The 21648-nt window shown below is 42.2% G+C and overlaps 1 protein-coding gene across 1 annotated transcript in view; it reads right to left on the reverse strand.

Annotated features, from left to right (window-relative positions):
* The window catches only part of LOC127301536 (uncharacterized), a 31742-nt gene extending 14259 nt beyond the window's left edge, over positions 1–17483 (reverse strand). The window contains exons 1-10 of the mRNA XM_071820262.1: positions 17210–17483; positions 16197–16244; positions 15603–15645; positions 14499–14548; positions 12419–12474; positions 4131–4908; positions 3895–4038; positions 1017–1111; positions 411–548; positions 247–318 (exon numbers count right to left, since the gene is read on the reverse strand). Of these exons, the coding sequence (XP_071676363.1) occupies positions 247–318; positions 411–548; positions 1017–1111; positions 3895–4038; positions 4131–4908 (1227 nt within the window). The 5' untranslated portion in view covers positions 12419–12474; positions 14499–14548; positions 15603–15645; positions 16197–16244; positions 17210–17483. The remainder of the gene's footprint in view (positions 1–246; positions 319–410; positions 549–1016; positions 1112–3894; positions 4039–4130; positions 4909–12418; positions 12475–14498; positions 14549–15602; positions 15646–16196; positions 16245–17209) is intronic.
* Positions 17484–21648: the final 4165 nt, after the last annotated feature.

Genomic DNA, 21648 nt, shown 5'->3' on the forward strand with positions numbered 1-21648 from the left:
AAGTGCATGCATTTTATTTGATCTGATTAAAAAAACTCATACTAACTTATGTTGCATCACTTGGGCGTGCTTATGCTCCATTTTGCTCTTTGTCGGTAACTTATGGAAGCATAATAGGGTGTTTACTTACTGTGGGGGCACATGGTATTTGTATTCAAATTAGAAAAAAATATAGCAACACAACCTAATAACACTCTAGGATGATCATAAATGCTCAAATAAAAAGGCTGAAAAATATGATAATACCTTGGGAACATCTCTCCCAGTCACGATTGACGTGGAGAACTGCTCGGCAGCGGCTCTAACGACTTGGCGCATCTGATTATTGTTACAATACCATGAGTCAGTGTGGTTATGCAATGCCAAATGAATATCAACATAACATGTAAATACTGATTGTTTTTGTTTACCTCTGGAGTTATGTACGCCTTCAGAGGAACGTCCACTATCTTTGCGAGTGTACCGTCATAGTCTAGAAATAACAAAATCCTCTTGGCTTGTGCTCTAGCAATGATTTTCTTAAAGAAAGCAATAGCAGAAGGGAACTCCTACAATAAATGAAGCATCATAAAATAGTTCTCCACAAGTTACTCGAGCGATAACTGAGAAATATGGATGGGTTCATGATCGACAAATTCAATAGCAACTAAATCGTACTTTACCACCCAAATAGATGCTATTTGTAGACAAGCTTTAATTATACTCCCTCCTTGCCACATAGTGCATATAAGTTTTTACAAAAGTCAACAATGTCAACTTTGACCAAGTTTATTGAGAAAATTATCTATATGTATAATACCAAACTTATACCCTATAAAAATATACATCATCACAAAATCTAATGATATTGATTTACTAATCTAGACGTTGATATTTTTTTCTACATACTTAGTCAAACTTTACATCAATTGACTTTTGAAAAAACTTTTATGCATTACATTTTGGAAAGGAGGGAGTATTAGCTAGTGATGTCATTAAGAAAAACCAACGTTAAAGATAAACTGCAAAATTCTTACCTCCCAAGCACTGTGCTCCACTGTCGGAGCCTCACAAGTAGCGTGCTCTGCTGCTTCTTCATCACTTTTACATCTCTCAGTTTTTGGTTCATCAACTGCAAATAAATAAATAAATCCCTGTTATTTCAAACAATATTTAAGACTATAATGTTATTGCTGCTAACAGGTCACTACCAAATCTATCAGCAAACAAATATATATTATATGACTACTAATAGGTCACTAGAAAAAAAATCATCAAACAAACTTATATGATATAGTTACTGTCCATATTGTTACATTGTTCAGACAATCCTAAGCAGTTAAATTAGCAGTTAAATTGCTACGGGACCCAGGAAACAATAAACTCAGACTAGGGACAGATCACTTTGCTCTATAGGAAAAAAACACAAGTATAATACCAGCGGGTAAGAACTATGATCTTAAATCAGATAATTACAGATAATGGTATCCAGGATATCAGAATAATAATAAGATCAAGACAGAACAATAATCTTGAAGCAAACAATTACAAATGGAGTGGGCTAAACTTTGCCATGGAAGCCTCCAGATATGAAAAAAAATCACTAGATTACAATTAAAATACACCTCCCTGAAAGTATATTGCAACAGACAGAAACATTAATTTCTAATCTCTGGATTAAACTCGCCAACTGGTTTTCTAGACCACGGATCTGCAGCAATTTCATTTAAATTAAGTTCAGTGCTTGATCTTTGGTGTGTTGCAATACATTTCGTAGTCCATGAGATCTATTTCCGTCCTACTCCTTTTGTCTAGTTACACAATGCATTTGGTATTTCACGGATGGAACAAGCAATGAGTTCCGCCCAAAACAGAAGAAACAAGCAATGAGAAATTTACACACCTGCCTAGGGTTGGAAGTTGCCGAATGGCTGATTTGGAGGACCGTGGAGCAGGGTAGTAAATCGTATAAGCAGTGGTACTGGAGCGGCAAGGCAAATCGCTGCCATCCTTGCCGCCTGACGCCGGGGGTTAGGGTTTTGGGAAACTGGATTTAGGGAGGGGACAGAGAAGAAAGAAGCGCGATGCAGGGCGACCTGGGTTTTTTTTTTTTTTTTTTGAGATTACCCTGGGACGGAGCGATCAAGTCCAAGTCCAAACGCTCGCCTCTCGAGAAGGCCTGCATCTGCATGTTAGAGGGCAAGCTCGTCGCTTAGTGGGCTTGGTGGTGGTGTATCTGACGGGCTTCGTATTATAGCCCATATATTTACGACCTAATCCCTATGGGCCATTTACTGGGCCGGTCGAAGCGAAACAAATTTACAGCCCAGGTAGCACCGGTGCCTCCGCTCTACTTTTTTTTTTCTTTGGATTACAAATTCCCCTCTGTAGTATTCCTGTTCTAGGTTATGTTTTCAATTTCCCTTCCACAGCTCTTCATCCTCGTCGATTTCAAATCGATGGCAGTTGGCTGCAGCCGCTTCCGTCATCCTCGCCATGGAGCCACCCGCCACCTGCTCGACTCTTTGCCCAGATGATAATGCGGGCCTGTCGATGGCACACTTGGCGATGCGGCTTCAAGCCTTCTACCTCGCCCTGGAGCCACTCGCCACCTGCTCGACTATTTGCCCAGGTGATGACGCGGGCCTCTGATGTGCACGAAGCTGACCTCGTCACAGCTTCGAAGCAAATCAGGTATTGTTGAATAACACTGTTCCTTTGGTCGTCAGTTTCGGTTTAGACAGTAGGTTCAAGTCGGTCAGTTAAATTCAGTTAGGAAACAACTTGTCAGCAGTGCGGGCCTCTTCACATGCTATTAGCTGTTAAACCTAGTCTTCAAGTAGATTAGTTTGCTAGCGGGTAAGACAGCGTCATGGGATGGAACGGCCTGCACGGTCATGGCGGAACACATGGAGCACAATTGAGGTGTTGTGGGATGGTGCAGCACATTACTCGCTCGAGGGACATGTTCACTCTTTCAGTTTTCAGATTGGTTTAATAAGAGGAATAAAGGCAAACAGAAAAGCTTCATGTTGTGTATGCAGCACCAAAACTACACTGTGTTCATCGTCCCTCTCGTGTGACCTTGTTTGATTTGAGGTTTTTGGCAACTACAGAAGCACATCAGGGTGTTCTTGCCCATGTCCGAGCCGCTTCACAACTCTGAGGACGATGCTACCGCTGTGAAGAAAAAGAGATTGTGGTGTTGCGGTTGCTCCAATTCAGCCATACGGATCATATGTTCCCCATGTCCGGTGTTTCAGTTGCTTGTGATTGAGTTAACCAAATGGGTCCAACAAATAATTGACAGAATTCAGCAACCCTTTTTGTGGGCTGGATCCGACAAAGTGTGTGGAGTGAAATGATTGGTTAGATGGTTGCAGTCTTGCAGATTTGCTTCCCTGTACAGTATGGGGGCCTTGGTAGTTCGAATCTTCAGTTCCACAGCAGGGCTCTCAAACAGTCAAACTAAGGTGGCTTTTGCAGAGCACTACGGCAACAGATAAACCCTGGATGGACCTCCCTCTTCCAATCTCCAAGGATGAGATCCACCTCCTGGTGGAATACATCAATTTCTGGCACAGATCTCGGGTCTGTATGGTGACTAATAGCAGTGATTCTGTGGTGTGGCAGTGGACCGGAGATGACAAGTATAGTTCAAGTTCGGCGAATCACTATCAAATGATGGGAGGTAGTGAAATTTGTTTCAGTGAACTCATGGCAAATCAAAATTCCTAGCAAGGTTGGGTTCTTCACTGCTCTGAGGACAATGCTACTGCTGTGAAGAAAAAAGGTTGTGGTGTGGTCGTGGCTCCATTCAGCCATAGCGATCATTGTGACAGTGGCCTCATCAACCATGTCATCGGCCAGTTGCGACATGACTAAAGATGAAGAAACATAGTTCAAAAAACTTACTTGATGACTTCTTGCTCTTCTGGGATGAGCGTCTCCTTCGACGCAAGATAACCACGGCAATCCCTGAAAGAATGAGCACTACTACAGCAAGAGACACCCCTATAACCAAACCCAAGACTATCCTCCTCCTCTTCTTCCTGTCACCTGTACGTCCGGAGAGTATATGTTTTAGTGGAATGAAAGCTGTAGCTTACTGAAAGAAATATTCAACGGTTTCTCGTGTTTTGCTAGCTTACCTCTACGTGTGTTCGACGTGCCTGTAGGAATCTTCTGCATTGGCTCACTGGCAAAAAATTTGTACAGGTGAAACTGGTAGGTACACCAAGTCGTAGAAGACCACCCCCCTGACCAGCCAGTGATAACGTTGATAGAACTCAAGTCCTGGAGACAAGCGGCACAGGCTGCAGATGTCAACTCTGCTATGCACTGGGCCAGGCCATAAGCCGTGTAGCTGGTGCCATCTGTGTCCATCTCCTCTACTGCAGTGGCAAATCTCTGGGAGGAGTTCGCTGCCAAGCTTGTAACACCGGCGATAAGTGCATCAATACCCTTCTCAAACGCCCTGCTCTGCACTGTGATGCTATCAACCTGTGCCACTGACGCATCCACCTTAGACAACCTGATCTCTGTTCCAGAGAGCTGAATCGTACAGTGCTCGTAAGCAAATAATGCTTCCTTCCGGAGTCCACAAGCCACCAGTGTACTTTGGAGACAGTCGTCGATGCATGCTCTGCAACGGGCACTGTCTGTATCGCCTCGGCACTGCGCCAGGGCGTATGTGACCTGACCATCTGTAATAACGCTGTCCCTGGCGAACAGTGTGGGAACCGTCGAAATCCTCTGAGGCAGTGTGGCAGACAGGAAATCCAGTGATTGTTGGTAACTCCTCAATGAGTTGTAGTTTGCACCAGAGCAAGCATAGACTGGGATCCGGCTTGCAGCAACCGTGGAACAGACCAGAGCAGCCAGAGCTGCTAAAAGAAGTGGTCTCTTCATTGCAGGCGGCAGCTTCATCTGAAAAGAACAACCAAAAAAAAGTTAGTCCTGCTCATGATCAATAATGCATGTACAGAATTTAACTGCAAAGCTGATCTATATATGTAAAAAAGGAGAAAAGACGCATCATTTTGCACATAGTAAGGAACTCAAGTAACCATGTTATACATGAACCAGAACACTAACTTCTAACAACATGTACAGAATTTTAAGTGCAACATTGATCTACTTATGTAAAAATGAGAAAAAAATATTTCCTTGTATAATTTGCATTCGTAATAGGAACTTTTTATTCCTCGATGCATGAAATAGACACTGGTTTCTTTAACCGAAAGGTGAATGCTTTGGTTTTGGGGGGACATTTGGAAACCCAAATCCGTTTGAAGGGATCAGGTCTGAAGCTTAAGAGAATGCAAGCTCATAGATCTTTGAAGATGAATGCCAACCAGAGCCCCAAATAAAATGCCAGACATCATTAGTGTTAGTATCAGCCTGAGAAAACTGTAGCCAATAATACTAATGGTGACTTTTTTTCTCCTGTATTGTCACATTTTTTGAATTTCCTAACTTGTTTTTGGTAAGATGCTTGGTCAAATTTTGAGGAAGTTTGACTTAGAAAAATATATAATCACAAATACTACAAAAAGGGTTTTTTTTCAGTAATAATTAATATGAGGATAAATCATAAAAGAAGTGTCCCCAAAAAGGCATTTGTGTAGCCAATAGGTAAGTAAATGTAATCATCCACTTAAAAGAATGTACACTATGGTGACTTATGATCATTCCTTCTACGGAAGGTTTGTTTGAAGATTCAGATCATCTCTTCTTGTGATGCTCTGAACTGAAGAAGGTGCGGCGTGCCCTTCTGCCTGATCATGTGCTGGACTTGCTGCTCAAATACACATCAAGCCTGGTGCTCATACATGTGCTTTCCATGACATATGCCGTCATGACTCATGATGATTGTAGTGCTGGTGGACAGAACGCAATAGATCTAACCATGCGAAACGGCGACCGTCAGTGGATGAGATGCAATACGCTGTCCGCAGACACACTAGCGAATGGACTGAATTTTTCAGAAAGAAACCTACTGCAGTTCAGACTGTCGTGAGAAAATGGCAAGCCCGACTGGGTCACGATCAATACCGATGGTGCCTTCCATGCAGATTCTGGACTTGGAGGCTGGGGATCATGATAGCTCTCCAGGCTTTGTTGCTGCAGGAAGTATAAACGCTGGTGAAGCGCCGCACTGAAACACATGCTCTTCTCCAGGCCATCACCATCGCTGACCACTTTGGGATCGGACGCCCAATCTTTGCTACAGATTGTCAGATTCTTCTTAAACAGGAGATCACGTCAAACAGCTAAGATCGATGCAGCGCCGCTTATAGCCCTCTTCAAAGAAATGAAATGTCTCCGTCGGCTCTCTTTTATAGACTGTCGTGTTGAGTATATGCATTGAAATTAGCTCGCGGCGCTGGGTGCAGCTGAGACGACGAGATTCCACAATTTGTGGGTACTGGGTAGATGCTTTTTCTACTATTGTCATGTATGCATTCTACGTTTTAAAAAAAAAAAAACATTTTCCTTCCGTACAAGAAAGTTGGGTTAAAACATTGTTCACTACATAGTACTATATTTACAATGTACTCCAACTTTACTGTATCTGGTGGGACCTAATATATGTTTTGCTTTCAAAAAAAATACTGTATCTGGTGGAGTAGGCTATAATAACCATAGTTCAAAACATTGAAAATCTGAACAGTTTTGAAATCTGAACATTTGAAAAAATGAAAATCACGGAAAACCAGGTAAAGCCCATCAAATACTTGGTTATCCTAGAGGAAGAAGTGAAAAAACCAGACCTCCTAGCGTTAATGGACCGGCCCACTCGGGTGAAGCGTGTGGGTGTAGCGCTGCACAGCACGCTCCAGGCGCTCCCGCGTAGCGCATAGGAACCCAGAATGGGGTTGCTGTAGTAACCGGACACGACTCTAATGGGCTGGCCCGGACCGCCGCACACCCCTCACGCAGATATTTGGGTTGGCCCAGTCGTTCCTCTAACCTTCTTTATTCTTTTTTTCTTTCTTTTCTTTAGCTTTTCTGTTTTTTTCTTTTTACGTTTTTCAAAACCTGAAATATTTTTAAATTCGATATTTTATAATCCGAAATTTTAGTTATTTTGATTTTCCTAAAATTCCGAAAATTTCAAAAAATCGATTTTTTTCTAAAATTTTCAATTGAACATTTTTCAATTTTTCTTTTTTTTCGAAATTTGAACATTTTTAACTATGAAAATTTCTCGAACATTTTTCGAATACGATTTGAACATTTTTATATTTCAATAATTTTCGAATTTGAACTATTTTTTAATTTAAACTTTTTGAATTTGAACAAAAAAGAAAATAAACAGAAAAGGAAACAAAAGGAAACAAAAAAGAAAGAAAGCAGAAACAGTAAATGAAAAAGAAAGAAAAAACGAAAACGGGCCAGGCCCAATACCCGACCAAGCTGTGCGGTGCCTGGAAGGCACCTATAGGATTGTTGCGGAATCCTATTCATCACCCGCGGGGGATGGGCACAAACCATCGCCCCCGTGGTGGTGAGTTAGGTTTGCGGCCCATCAACAGGCAGGGAGTAGTAGGCCTCGGGTTTTTCCGGTTTTTGTCGAGTTTTTTCTTGGGTTTCGGTTTTCTTTTGATTTTTCTTCATTGTTTTTCGATTTTTTTATTTTTTAAATTTTTTTAAAGTCAAGCAAATTTTTAATTTAAGCAAATTTCAAATTCGAATAAATTTCAAGGTAAGCAAATTTTTAATCTGAGCAAATTTCGAATCTGGGTAATTTTTAAATCTAAGCAAATTTCGAAACTGGGCAAGTTTGAAATCTAAGCAATTTTCGAATATGAGAAAATTTCAATTCTGAGCAAATTTCAAATCTAAAGAAATCTCGAATTTGAGAAATTTTGAAACAACCAAAATAATGGATCGGGCCCATTAACGGTTTCCCCTTAGCGATGTTATAAACCATCACTAATGGGTGATGGTTAGCACCTCCCAGGATTCCCACACCCCCCCCCCCCCCCCCACACACACACACACACAACGGAGTCGCCGCTAACTAAGTTTATATAGTCGGGTTGGCCCACTAAAATAAATTTCTTCATTGGTTTTTCTTTTATGTTCGGGCTTACTTCCTGGTTCCACGATGTAGCTTTGCACTGAAAAAAGATTGCATGCTAAAGCCGGATATAGATTTTTGGTTTCTGCGCACCAATGCTCCTGTTGTTTAAAAAAAATCATATTTATGTGTTTTTTAAAAAAATAGAAAAAAATCGTGGTGTAGCCAATAAATTATCCCATAACCGTGCAAAATTTCAATTTCAAATACAAAATATTCTAGGCTACACAAAAATGACAAACGTGTGGATCTGGGTATGCATATTTCTAATCTCCAAATGTCAACAGATTTGTTTTTTTTGTGTAGCCTACAATATAGAGAATTTCATATTGAAATTTTACACGCTTGTAGGTTACGTCATTTATTATGTCCAGGTTTATTTTTAGTTTTTTCTGAAACAAATATGTATGATTCTCCTTTTTTTTTTAACAGCAGAAGCACTAGTGCCCAAGAGCGAAAGATAATTTTCGGCTAAAGCCATGCTAAAGCGACGGTCAAGCTAGTATGTAAAGTTAGCAACTAAATAAATACTCCCTCCGATCCTTTTTAATTAAATAGGAGTTAATATAGTTTTGGAGTAAATCCAAGTTAGTTAAAAGGGATCGGAGGGAGTACAAAAAATAACCCCAGTCAGGGTATGCTCTTTTGCACAAAGAACACATTTTCAGTAAAATGCAACAAGTTGGAAATTGTAACACTATTAATTTGTTTTCCCAGCAGTGTGTGTCTTATTTCTTCCAACTTGTTTCTCTGGTTACTTCTGGAAAACATATGCTGGAAATTTGTAACGCTCAATAAATCGAGAAAATATCAATTGATGGTTTTCTTACGCTTCAACAAAATATACTCCTTTTTGTGGTCGGTGAATTCATCATTATTTTGTGGAAGCATGGAAATATTTTGTCTGGATAATGGAAATATTTATGTGGAAGCATGATCATTTTCTTGGGATATGTTTGGATACCAAAAAAATTGATTAGGTATATCCAATGAATCATTTGTGAAACTCTTGAGAATCTTTTCCATTGATACAAAAACTTGTTCACGCAAATTATTTTTCATACATATGGGAAGTACAAAATTATTCATGTCTTCTTCATAAAGTTTATTACCTCAAATGTCCACTAAACCCACAATCTCACACAAACACTGTAGAATTACTAGTTGAAGTCTATTATTTATTATAATAAAAATATTTAAAGACGGTTGTTGGACAAAACTAGTGAGCAAAAAGTTATGCATTTTGTGAAAAATATATTTGAGGATATATATTGATGAGAGCATAAAACCAACAAGATAATAATGAAGGAAACTAAAGTGAAAAAACATCAACAAAAGGGAAAAGGGAGTAAATGAAAGTACAAACAGTTTCTTAACATCTAGTTGAGAAGTTTAATCCATGCATGGGTGGATCCAGCTTGTTGGCAAGGGGGGCAGCGGCCCCCCCCCCCCCCCTCAATTGGTAGTTCTCCTTGTAATAGTACTCCTAAAGAGTGATTTGCCCCCACTTAAAAAGAAAATTTTCACCTATAAGCATATTTTTGCCTCCTCTCAATTTTGATCCTGGGTCGCCACTGAATCCATGTATACTATAGGTGCTTTGATACTTAATTGCCACTACGGCGCTGAAGTGGCGGCATGGAAGGTGACGGCCATCTCTAAAGATGATTTTGTTGTTGGCCAGGAATGAGGCACGTGGATGGAAAACGAAAGAAGCGCTACGGCAAGCCAGCGGCGATAAGCACAACATTTACATTGTGTCTAACTTATGATATGTTTACACAACATTTAAAACATGACTGTTAAATGTGAGATAAGCACAACATTTACATTGTGTCTAACTTATGATATGTTTACACAACATTTAAAACATGACTGTTAAACGTGAAACGCTTGGTGGCAAAATCATAGATCTGCCACTCCAACTTGAAGACAGCATTGATAGCCAGGGGTGGAAACATGAATGAATTAGGCATGGTGGACTCATCTGATGGAGTATAATTTACATTTCTTGTCCTTTTACGAAGAATCTAGTGAGTGGAGATGCAGACTTCGTTGACCATGCCTCCTACGGCGCGTCAAACGGCAGCATGGAAGCTGACGGCCAGTCAGACATCCCAACCACGTTGTCGCTGTTGGGCAGGAATGAGGCACGTGGATTGAAAGGGGAAGAAGAGCCAAGCAGTACGGAAAGCCGTATGCCGTATTAGTACATATAGTGTTGAATTTATGATATTTATTTACTTGACATTAAAAACATGTGTTGAGCGTGGAACCCCAGTAGCAAAATCCTAGATCCAACACTCCGACTTCAAGACAGCATTGATTGCCAGGGGAGGAGACATGAATGAATTAGGCATCAAATATAATTACATCACATAGCATGGTCGACTCCTCTGATGGGAGTATAATTTACATTTCTTGTTTTTTTGCCAAGAAGGGAGGCAGAGAGAAGCCAGGTACATACCTGCTCCTCTCATGAGGAGTACACTACATTTACCAGGTCATCAGCATAGGCGGATCTAGTGAGTGGAGGAACTCCTTTTAATCTTGAACCACAGGCTTCAATGACCATGTATGCAGGTGTCATCTCTGGTATTCGGTGCAAGCCTTCACAACCGAGGAGTTGAACCCAGCCACGCTTGCAGAAGCATCTGTATCACCACTGGTTCTTGACAAGTCTATCACCATGAGCAGACCAACCCAATATGTAACAACAGCATCAGCGTCCATCGATTGTGCCAAACCCTTCAACTCTTCCCCGGTTTGCCCCTTGCCAAACAGACTTAGGGGCCACCACAGTTCAGTCATGCTAGGACAGTTGATAGTTGACTCCTTTAGCTTCCATGACTGGATTGGTTTTCGCCAAGTGAGATCTGCCTGTCTTCCCTACTGGGCTTGACAAGTTCTGTTGCGCTGTATTATGCTGTTGCGTAAGTTGATGGCCTTCAGGACAGTAGTCTTCACTACTGGGCTGCACCAGCTGGTATTAGGCTGTATTAGATTCAGGACAGCCTTCAACGATACTTGGTTTTCGCCAAGTGAGATCTGCCTGTCTTCCCTACTGGGCTTGACAAGTTCTGTTGCGCTGTATTATGCTGTTGCGTAAGTTGATGGCCTTCAGGACAGTAGTCTTCACTACTGGGCTGCACCAGCTGGTATTAGGCTGTATTAGATTCAGGACAGCCTTCAACGATGCTTGGGAGGGGGGGGCTCCCCCTCTCCATAGATCCACCGCTGACTGCGTCTTGCAAGTAGTGGCGGTGTCCATAGATCCACCACTGCCTGTGTCTTGCAAGTAGCGCCAATGCTGGTATGACTCTTCCAACCAGAAACCGAAATGTCTGAAGAACAATGAGGTTCTGCATCTTGCAAGTACTGCCGGTGTCCATAGGTCAACCGCTGCCTGTGTCCTGCAAGTAGCGCCAATGCTGGTATGGCTCTTCCAACCAGAAACCGAAATGTCTGAAGAACAATGAAACTCAAGGTTCTGCACCTTGCAAGTACTGGCGGGTGTCCATAGGTCCATCGCTGCTTGCGTCTTGCAAGTAGCGACAATGCTGGTATGCACCTTGCAAGTACTGGCGGTGATGGTAGGTTCTCTCTATGTCCAAGAGTACATTAAAAGGAACTTTACACTTGGAAGGTTAGCCATAGGGAAGGGGGCTATTGCCCCCCTCCCCCTTGGTTCACTGCTGCTTGCATCTTGTGCTGGTATGGGTCGTCCAACAAGAAACCCAAATGTCTGAAGTAAGAACAATGAAACTCAAGGTTCTGCACCTTCCAAGTAGTGGCTGTGAAGCTGGGTTCTCTATATTTCCAAGAGTAAAAACTGAAAGGAACTTCACACTTGGAAGGTCAGCCGTAGGGAAGGCAGCTGCTCCGGTTGCACCTGTGGTGGCTACATGCCCAACAAGGAATCGAGTGGGGGACACTGAGTGGAGAAAACACCCTCTGAAGCAAAGTTCGCCAAACATGGGAAGGCCTACTTGGAGAGAAACACCAGGGTTGTCGGTCTTACTTCAAGAGGCAAAACAATCTCAATTATACAAGAATATGAAGAAAAGATAGTGCCAATCATGGGCAGATCTACCTGGCAAGGTGTTCAAATGGCACCCTTCTCGATTTATTTCAAAAAGAACAAAAAGTCAATATGGGTATGCAACTATGCAAGGGTTTCTACATATACAAAGTATAACATTATTAATTCTAAGATGATATAACTACTGCCAAAAACAAAAGGCATAATCAAATAATGGGAAGCACAAAGCATTTTATAACACATGTAAATATTGAACTAGAAGAAAATAATTTTGCAGATTAATTTTGGTAATAAAGCAATGTTCATACCGTTCGACAAGACAGAAGATTGACACTCTCTGTCCAATGAATTTGTGAAATGCCTCCTGAAATAATTCAAAAACATAACTGTAAGTCTACAGCTACATCTAGTACCTATTCAGTACTACTCCTCCATTCCAAATAAACTGAAGTAAGCAATGACCTAACTCTTTAGTCAAGAATAGAAAATAGTATTTTACAATGTGATGCCACATATCAAATGAAACTATGCAGAGGGTATAATGTAGTGCAGGAAGAGGTGTTTGTTTCCATAGACAATACTAGTGCAATAGTATTTTACAATGTGAATGCCACATATCAAAATACATCTCTAGAGTTCATGTATCAAGTACAGCCAAGTCAATACACATTGGGTTCGGTCTGATCCTAAACAAACTAAAAAAAACTTATATCGATTGCTTCAAGTCACCTTATCAGGCTACTAGCTTCTCCTCAAAATATATGTCATCAGATTACACAAGCACTTGTAGCTTTGCCAAAACCCTCTAAATCAGTACTCAGTAATAATTTGGCAGAACACAAAGTTGCTCAAACCAGCAGGCAACTTATCACTGCCAAAATTGTCCACTGGCCAGCACGGAACAATACATGTTCTAGCCTTTACAGGTAAATTAGAAAACAACGCTAGCGCTTACTCACAGAAAGTTCACTCGTTGGGGTCTGGGGAAATGCTTTTTCAGTAAAACTCACTGAATTCCATATACTCCCTCCGTCCATAAATAGATGCCTGAGGTTTGTTTAAATCAGGATGTATCTAGACACTAAATAGCGTCTAGATACATCTAGATTTAGACAAATCTCAGACATCTATTTATGGACAGAGGTAGTAGAATAATATGATGCGAAGAGAGCACAAGTACTCAAATAGAACAATCTTCAATTCAGGAATATGACAAGAAGCATATTCAAGGCAATTAAAAAATGGATAATAATAGTAACAATACAACAAGCAAGGCCATTTACCTCGATGATGAACTAGCGAATTACTCTAGCCACCGAATCCTACCAAACCTGCGGACCAAAGCTACCCTTAAATATGTCACCAAAATAACAACAAAAATATATCCTAACACCACATCTACGCTGCATGAAAATCCTAATTAAAGTCCAACAAGCTAGTAAATTCCAATGCAACATTTACAACACCCACTAATCACTTCTCAGAAGATTAGCGATCCCACGTACTGTCATAGTGTTATGGATAGCTCAATAAACAATTTGCACCAAAGACAAAACGATTAAGGACTAGCCGCCAAGTTCTGCACAAAAGCTAATATCTCTAAAACCAATCCCCAGAAGGGACTAACCCCTGCAGGCATTAGGAGAACCCCTAACGCCATCCGATCCCCTGTAAATCCCTTCCCCCTCTGTGCCATATGACATGTTCGGTTACTCCCAAAAGAATCAAACGCAGGATGAACCAACACATTCACACATATAAAGCTTGCTTACGATTGGCATAGGTACAACCAAACAAGAAACTATGACATGCTCTCAATAGTAAAAATCGTACAGCTAATAAAAAAAATCCATTTTTTCCATTCCCTCAATATTCAATTTGTATAGTTACGGAGATAGATTGCCACAGCGCAACAATAGCTGAGCTGTAAGCTGAAAATGAGACAGTGTACTGGAGTGGAAAGAAATATAATATTTCACAAATAACACTGACATCTTGACACGATAGAATTCAACAGTTCCTTATAGGCTTCACAGATTGTTTTTGGCAGGACCATGCACAACAAGCAACAAAGTGAGGACATTTTTTGCTCTAGGCTACAGTAAAGAAGAACAAAATCAACAAGTGACAGAAAATAAAAGGCAAGTTGCTGCTGCATAAGAACTCTATATGGAGATTTTCCACGACCAGAAACTACAAAGAACTCTATATGGAGAATTTTCACAATCAGAAATTACATGGTTCACTACTTGAGAATGGAAATTTATGATTTTTTATGAGTAGCTCATTACTTGAGAAGTACAGTTTGATTTGCAAGTTTAAAGCATCTGGATTTGCGATTAAAAAATCGATAAGTATGGTAACAATACAACAAGCAAGGCCATTTACCTTGATGATGAACCAGCGAATTACTCTTGGCACCGAAACCTACCAAACCTGCAGAACAAAGCTACCCTTAAATATGTCATCAAAATAACAATAAAAAATTAAAAATATATCCTAACACCACATCTACGCAGCATGAAAATCCTAATTCAGGTCCATCAAGCTAGTAAATTCCAATGCAACATTTACAACACCGACTAATCACTTCTCAGAATATTAGCGATCCCACGTACTGTTATAGTGTTATGGACAGATCAATAAACAATTTGCACCAAAGACAAAACAATTAAGGACTGGCCGCCAAGTTCTGCACAAAAGCTAATATCTCTAAAACCAATCGCCACAAGGGACTAACCCCTGCAGGCATTGGAAGAACCCTTAATGTCATCCAATCCCCCGTAAATACCTTCCCCCTCTGTACCATATTGACATGTTCGGTTACTCCCAAAAGAATCAAACACAGGATGAACGAACACATTCACACATATAAAGCTTGCTTACGATTGGCATAGGTACAAGCAAACAAGAAACTATGACATGCTCTCAATAGTAAAAATTGTACAGCTAATAAAAAAATCCCATTCCCTCAATATTCAATTTGTATAGTCACAAGAAAGACGGAGATAGATTGTCACAGTATAACAATAGCTGAGCTGTAAGCTGAAAATGGGACAGTGTACTGGAGTGGAAAGAAAGATAATATTTCACAAATAACACCAACATCTTGACACAATAGAATTCAACAGTTCCTTATAGGCTTCAAGGATTGTTTCTGGCAGGACCATGCACAACAAGCAACAAATTGAGAGCATTTTTTTGCTCTAGGCTGTAGTGAAGAAGAACAAAATTAACAAGTGACAGAAAATAAAAGGCATGTTGCTGCTGCATTAGAACTCTATATGGAGATTTCCACAACCAAAAACTACAAAGAACTCTATATGGAGAATTTTCACAATCAGAAATTACATGGTTCATTACTTGAGAATGGAAATTTATAGCTCACTACTTGAGAAGTACAGTTTGATTTGCAAGTTTAAAGCATCTGGATTTGCGATTAAAAAATGGATAAGTATGTAACAATACAACAAGCAAGCCCATTTACCTTGATGATGAACCAGCGAAATACTCTTGGCACCGAAACCTAGCAAACCTGCTGTACAAAGCTACCCTTAAATATGTCATCAAAATAACAATAAAAATATATCCTAACACCACATCTACGCAGCATGAAAATCCTAATTCAAGTCCATCAAGCTAGTAAATTCCAATGCAACATTTACAACACCGACTAATCACTTCTCAGAACATTAGCGACAATAGAATTGAACAGTTCCTTATAGGCTTCAAGGATTGTTTCTGGCAAGACCATGCATAACAAGCAACAAACTGAGAGCATTTTTTTTGCTCTAGGCTACAGTGAAGAATAACAAAATTAACAAGTGACAGAAAATAAAAGGCAAGTTGTTGCTGCATAAGTACTCTATATGGAGATTTCCACAACCAAAAACTACAAAGAACTCTATATGGAGAATTTTCACAATCAGAAATTACATGGTTCATTACTTGAGAATGGAAATTTCTGATTTTTTAAGAGTAGCTCATTACTTGAGAAGTACAGTTTCATTTGCAAGTTTAAAGCATCTGCATTTGCGATTAAAAAATGGATACGTATGTAACAATACAACAAGCAAGGCCATTTACCTTGATGATGAACCAGCGAATTACTCTTAGCACCGAAACCTAGCAAACCTGCGGAACAAAGCTACCCTTAAATATGTCATCAAAATAACAATAAAAATATATCCTAACACCACATCTACGCAGCATGAAAATCCTAATTCAAGTCCATCAAGCTAGTAAATTCCAATGCAACATTTACAACACCGACTAATCACTTCTCAGAATATTAGCGATCCCACGTACTGTTATAGTGTTATGGACAGCTTAATAAACAATTTGCACCAAAGACTTAACGATTAAAGACTGGCTGCCAAGTTCTGCACAAAAGCTAATATCTCTAAAACCAATCCCCACAAGGGACTAACCCCTGCAGGCATTGGGAGAACCCTTAACGTCATCCAATCCCCGGTGAAGTCCTTCCCCCTCTGTGCCATATGACATTCTCGGTTACTCCCAAAAGAATCAAACACAGGATGAACCAACACATGCACACATATAAAGCTTGCTTACGATTGGCATAGGTACAACCAAACAAGAAACTATGACATGCTCTCAATAGTAAAAATCGTACAGCTAATAAAAAAAATCCATTTTTTCCATTCCCTCAATATTCAATTTGTATAGTTACAACACATACGGAGATAGATTGTCACAGCACAACAATAGCTGAGTTTTAAGCTGAAAATGATACAGTGTACTGGAGTGGAAAGAAAGATAATATTTCACAAATAACAGTGACATCTTGACACGATAGAATTCAACAGTTTCTTATAGGCCTCAAGGATTGTTTCTGGCAGAACCATGCACAACAAGCAACAAAGTGAGGCCTCTTTTGCTCCATGCTACAGTGAAGAAGAACAAAATTAACAAGTGAAAGAAAATAAAAGGCAAGTTGCTGCTGCATAAGAACCAGTGGCGGACCTTAGTTGGGGCAAAATTGGTTGTCAATGCAACATATATCCAGTGCAAAAATTGACCATTAAGCATTGAAGCTAAACTTGGAACTCGAAATCGGATGGATTCGAGCTTGTTACCGTCGCCAGTGGCGTGTCCATCGAGCGGCCGAAGAGCTCGTCGTCCGCGACGGCCCCTACTGTGGAGTGAAGAGCTCGTCGTCGGCCGGCCCCTGCTGCGAGTAGAGAGGCGGGCGCTGGTCCCTGCTGCGGTGGAGAGGCGGGTCGCAAGAAGTGGACGCGGTGTGGTCAGCGGTGGTGGTGAGGCGGCGGGGACGGAGGCAGCCGCCGGGTCGACGGTGGTGGTGGAGCGGCGGCGGCGGCGGCAGCGGCAGCGAGGAACCCTAGCGGGAGTTGTTCATGCGTCGGGAGCCATGCGGGAGGATCGACTCCGTATTTTCTCCTTTTCCAACCTTTGCCGAACACATTACTACTGTACTTAATACGGAGTAGTAAATCGAAAATGCAGTACGTACTGAGATTTGGTATGTCCCAGTCATCCTATTTTACTGTTGGATTGGGTTGTTTCAAGAGTCAAGACTTGTGCGTGCGAGGGCCGTCCTTTTTCAACGTTTCCGTGGGCTGCCTTTGTTTCGCTAGATCTCTCTTTTGGCTTATCTCTTCTCTCTTTCGTGGGCGCTTTGCGAGGCGTCGTATATCCGTAGAGAAGTGGGAGAGGCAATTCTCAAAAAAAACAAAAAAAAAAAGTGGGAGAGGCGCACACTCTGTTCATTTTAGCGAGTGGAGGAGTGGAGTTAACGAAGCGGCGCTTAATCTCTGGATTTTGTTGTTGCGGCTGGCTCTGACTCTGAGTAATGTTCTTTGGTCAATTTTGGTTTTCTGCTGTTCTTCTTTGTTTGCGCATTCGAGCGGACGCGACGATTTGGCACTCGAGCTCACATGAACCCGAAATCATGGACATTACTTCTCTTTGTGGATCTGAGCCAACTCTGACGTTGGTGGGCCAGAATCGTATGCCGGGACAGATACGGTGGGTCTGATTATGAACAGACGCTCGAAAGGTAGACGGCCTTTTTTCGGGCATGTGGCACCGAATTCCCTGATTCTAGACCAGTAGAACAGAATTTGGTCGACTACTGCCCTTCCGACGAGAGAGAGGTTACTTGCAAAGACAGAGGCGAGGCGAGGCGAAAATAGATAGCGAGAAATCAGAGGAAGGTGGCGATGCGAGGACGGAGCTGATAACAGATCGGAAGGGGGCAGATGGACTTCTTGTTGCATCCGGTTGATGGGTACTCCTTTCGCCCCTATTTTCAGACCCTTTAACTGCGTAGATCTGGGGCTGGGGCTGGCGGGATGGGTATTTCTAGGTTTCTGTAAAAATTATTTTACTAAAACCCTATTTTGTTTTGCAATTACTTCAATATTTTATAAATCCTAGTATTCTTTTGTCTCTATCTCCATTTTGTTCCATGCCTGATCCAAACTCTGAAAAATGCTAGAAGGGCCAACTCTTTTTTTTCTGGCCTGCACCTCATCAGGCCCAAGACCATCATGGAAGCAACCACTCCTTTCTGTACAGCAGAAATCGCAGCGGAGCCACGTTGACAACCTGATAGATGGGACGGTGTAGCAGCGCACTCCGCGGTATCAGAGGAGTTTCCTGGCAACCTACCAAGGCCCTGTTCTTTTGGAGCTTTTGGATGGCTTAGAGGTAGAAATAAGCTAAAGCCTAAAAGAACTCGATTTTAAGCCGTTTCTCTCGGCATCTGGCTTATGCTATTCATGTGTAGTGGGGGGAGCCACGCTACCCTAGCTTTCTACAGCTTCCCGAGCTCCCCCGAAATGGTATTTTTTTTTCAAGCGACCCCTCTCTAGGTCAATTTTCATTATCAAGAGATAACGAAAAGCACAGCATTTGTTCAGAAAGAAAAAGAATAGGGGAGATCGCCGCCTACTGCTAGTTTTTTTTCGATAAAGGGAATATATTAATATCAAAAGATACCAATTACACCTAGCCTCTGCAACAACGCCCCACCCTAATGGCAGTACGGATGCACACAGCCAAAAAAGAGAAAAGAAAACTAAGAAATAAAAGTCCTGCTACAGTCTTCTAGACCTAGCAACAGCAATACAACCACCACCATGACAACACCTGAAGTACAGACTCTCCAAAAGCGACGCTTTCAAGAAGGAAACAGTGCACCAGCACCGTCGTCGCCCGACCAAAGGTCTTAGGATTTCTCCCTGAAGATAGTCTCCACTCTCAAAACAATGCCTCCAACAAGAACATTGTCAGGCACAACCAGTTAAGGCCAGACCTTGGATTTTCACCCTGAGAGATAAGACTCCGAACTTCCCCTGTGCTGCCGTCCCCACATGCATACCACTGCTACAAGCCCGGAACGCCAAGCAGATCCCTCAACATCACGTTGACTCGAACCTCCTTTAGTCAGTCCACCAATCCGGCCTTCATGATATTCCTTCTTCTGACTTCACCATGGACCAAAAAGTCACCAGATGTCAACAAGTCACCAGATGTCAACACAGAATATAGCTTCGCGGCGCTCCCTCCGGAACCAAACGGTCGGAATAAAAACATGGGTGCGCGCGACCGAATACCACCCGATCCAGCAAACTGCAGGCAAAATATGCACTGTTCCATTCGCCAGCTGAGCTTTCCGGAACTCATCTCTCCAGCCAGATCAAAGCAAACTGACCTCCGGTAGATCTTCATCTTCGCTTGCGAGAAATCCGAGGACCGCCACAAAAAACAAAGCAAGACCAGCATCCCCCACGCCGCCAGTCCCTCATGTCGGATCACCAGGGAAGAAGACGGCGGCGCGGATCATGCGTACCACCGCTGAACCGTCACCGGGGCGGAGGCTGCGACCGCTCCACCGAATCCTCCATGGCTACCGACGGAGAGCATCAGGCCCCGGCCAAGTAGCCGTGCCGCCCGGCTTCCTCCACCGGCGCTTCATCACCTCCCATGGAACGCCACCGTGGAAACCCTCTCCTTCCCCTCGTCGTTCGACGGAATGGGCGCCGCCACCGCCGTCGTGGCCGAGGCCGGTTAAAATGGGGAGAATTTCACTTCCCGGCCTCTGCACCAACTAGGGATGCACACAGCCATTTGGTATTAGTACTAAGATTTTTAATCTTCATTGAGATTAAAGCATAGTCCTAAATATAAATTGCATGAGTACCAGGACCAGCCTGGGCCTCAAGTATAAATAGGAACCTAAATTCGCTTTCGTGAGGATTTGAACTCAGGTGTTGGGTTTGTACATCCACTTCCCCAACCAGTTGAGCTAGGCTCACTTCCCTTTCAAATGGGGAGAATTTCACTTCCCAGTCTCTGCACCAACCAGGGATGCACACAGCCATTTGGCATAAGTACTAAGATTTTTAATCTTGGTTAAGATTAAAGCATAGTTGTGACGCCCCGAAACCGGTACCATGAGGATCCCAGTGAATCCGCCGAAATCCGCACAATATCGATTTTAGGAGACGCACCACCAAGCGCCTCGTGCACGCCGTAGCATGCACGCGATGCGGGTGGAATCAATCACGAGTGGTAACATTACAACAGGATTACAATAGAGCCCACAAGATACAGATATATTACAACAACGACTCCAACGAGTCAAGATACAAATATACATACAAAGATCCAAATCATACAGAAGATCAAATACATCCGAGTACGGACAAGATACAAATTGGACTAAGAGTCCTGAAGATAATCAGTGGCGTCCATAACCCTGCCCAGGCCAAGCCGGAAGGGTAACCTTGCTAGCGTCGTCTTCATCGAACATATCTTCATACCTGCCCGGTTATGTCCCGTAGAAGCAGCAATAAGTACGGGTTCGTACTTAACAAGACTTCAAGACGTATAAGCATTCATCAACCAGTCATCCTTTGTACTTGAGGCACGCAGGGGACTTAGAGGGCGCAAGAGGAACGTCATAGGCAATATGGTGGGGTTGAGCGGCAGCGCGCAAGCACTAAAAACCTATAGAGACACTCTACAACATTCGTCTAATCAGAGAAGATGAGAGAGTGCATAAGCTAGCAGTTCTATACTCTGCAAACATAACACAGCCGATACGTTCCCCCCTCGCAAGGAAGTACTTACAAAGGCACTCACACGGTTGTCAAGTTTTAACCATTTATTATTGAAGTTGTGCCAACTTACTAAGCAAGTTATTATCAATGAACAACAGGTGTAAGTTGTCTATGGTCGAGTCATACAGCTCCAAGTCGTCCATAACCGCGAACGCGGTTTATCGATAAGATTTAACTCTGCAGGGGTGCCCAAATGTGCCCACAAGCACGATCAACCCAACCTAGCAAGGGAAGGATATCACGACACGCACTCTCCTTCACGACAACAATGTCCAGGAAGCCACCTAACCAAGTTGAACCCGAATCGCTTAGTTGTTTGAGTCTACGGCTAAGTCAGTTCCTAGGAGATGCACATTGGATCAGAGCTCACTCTGGGGAGATGACCAATGACCTCACTCTTTCGGATACCGCTTAACATCGTATCCCAC

This window comes from Lolium perenne, chromosome 5 (genome assembly GCF_019359855.2).
Source record: "Lolium perenne isolate Kyuss_39 chromosome 5, Kyuss_2.0, whole genome shotgun sequence".
Classification (NCBI taxonomy): domain Eukaryota; kingdom Viridiplantae; phylum Streptophyta; class Magnoliopsida; order Poales; family Poaceae; genus Lolium; species Lolium perenne.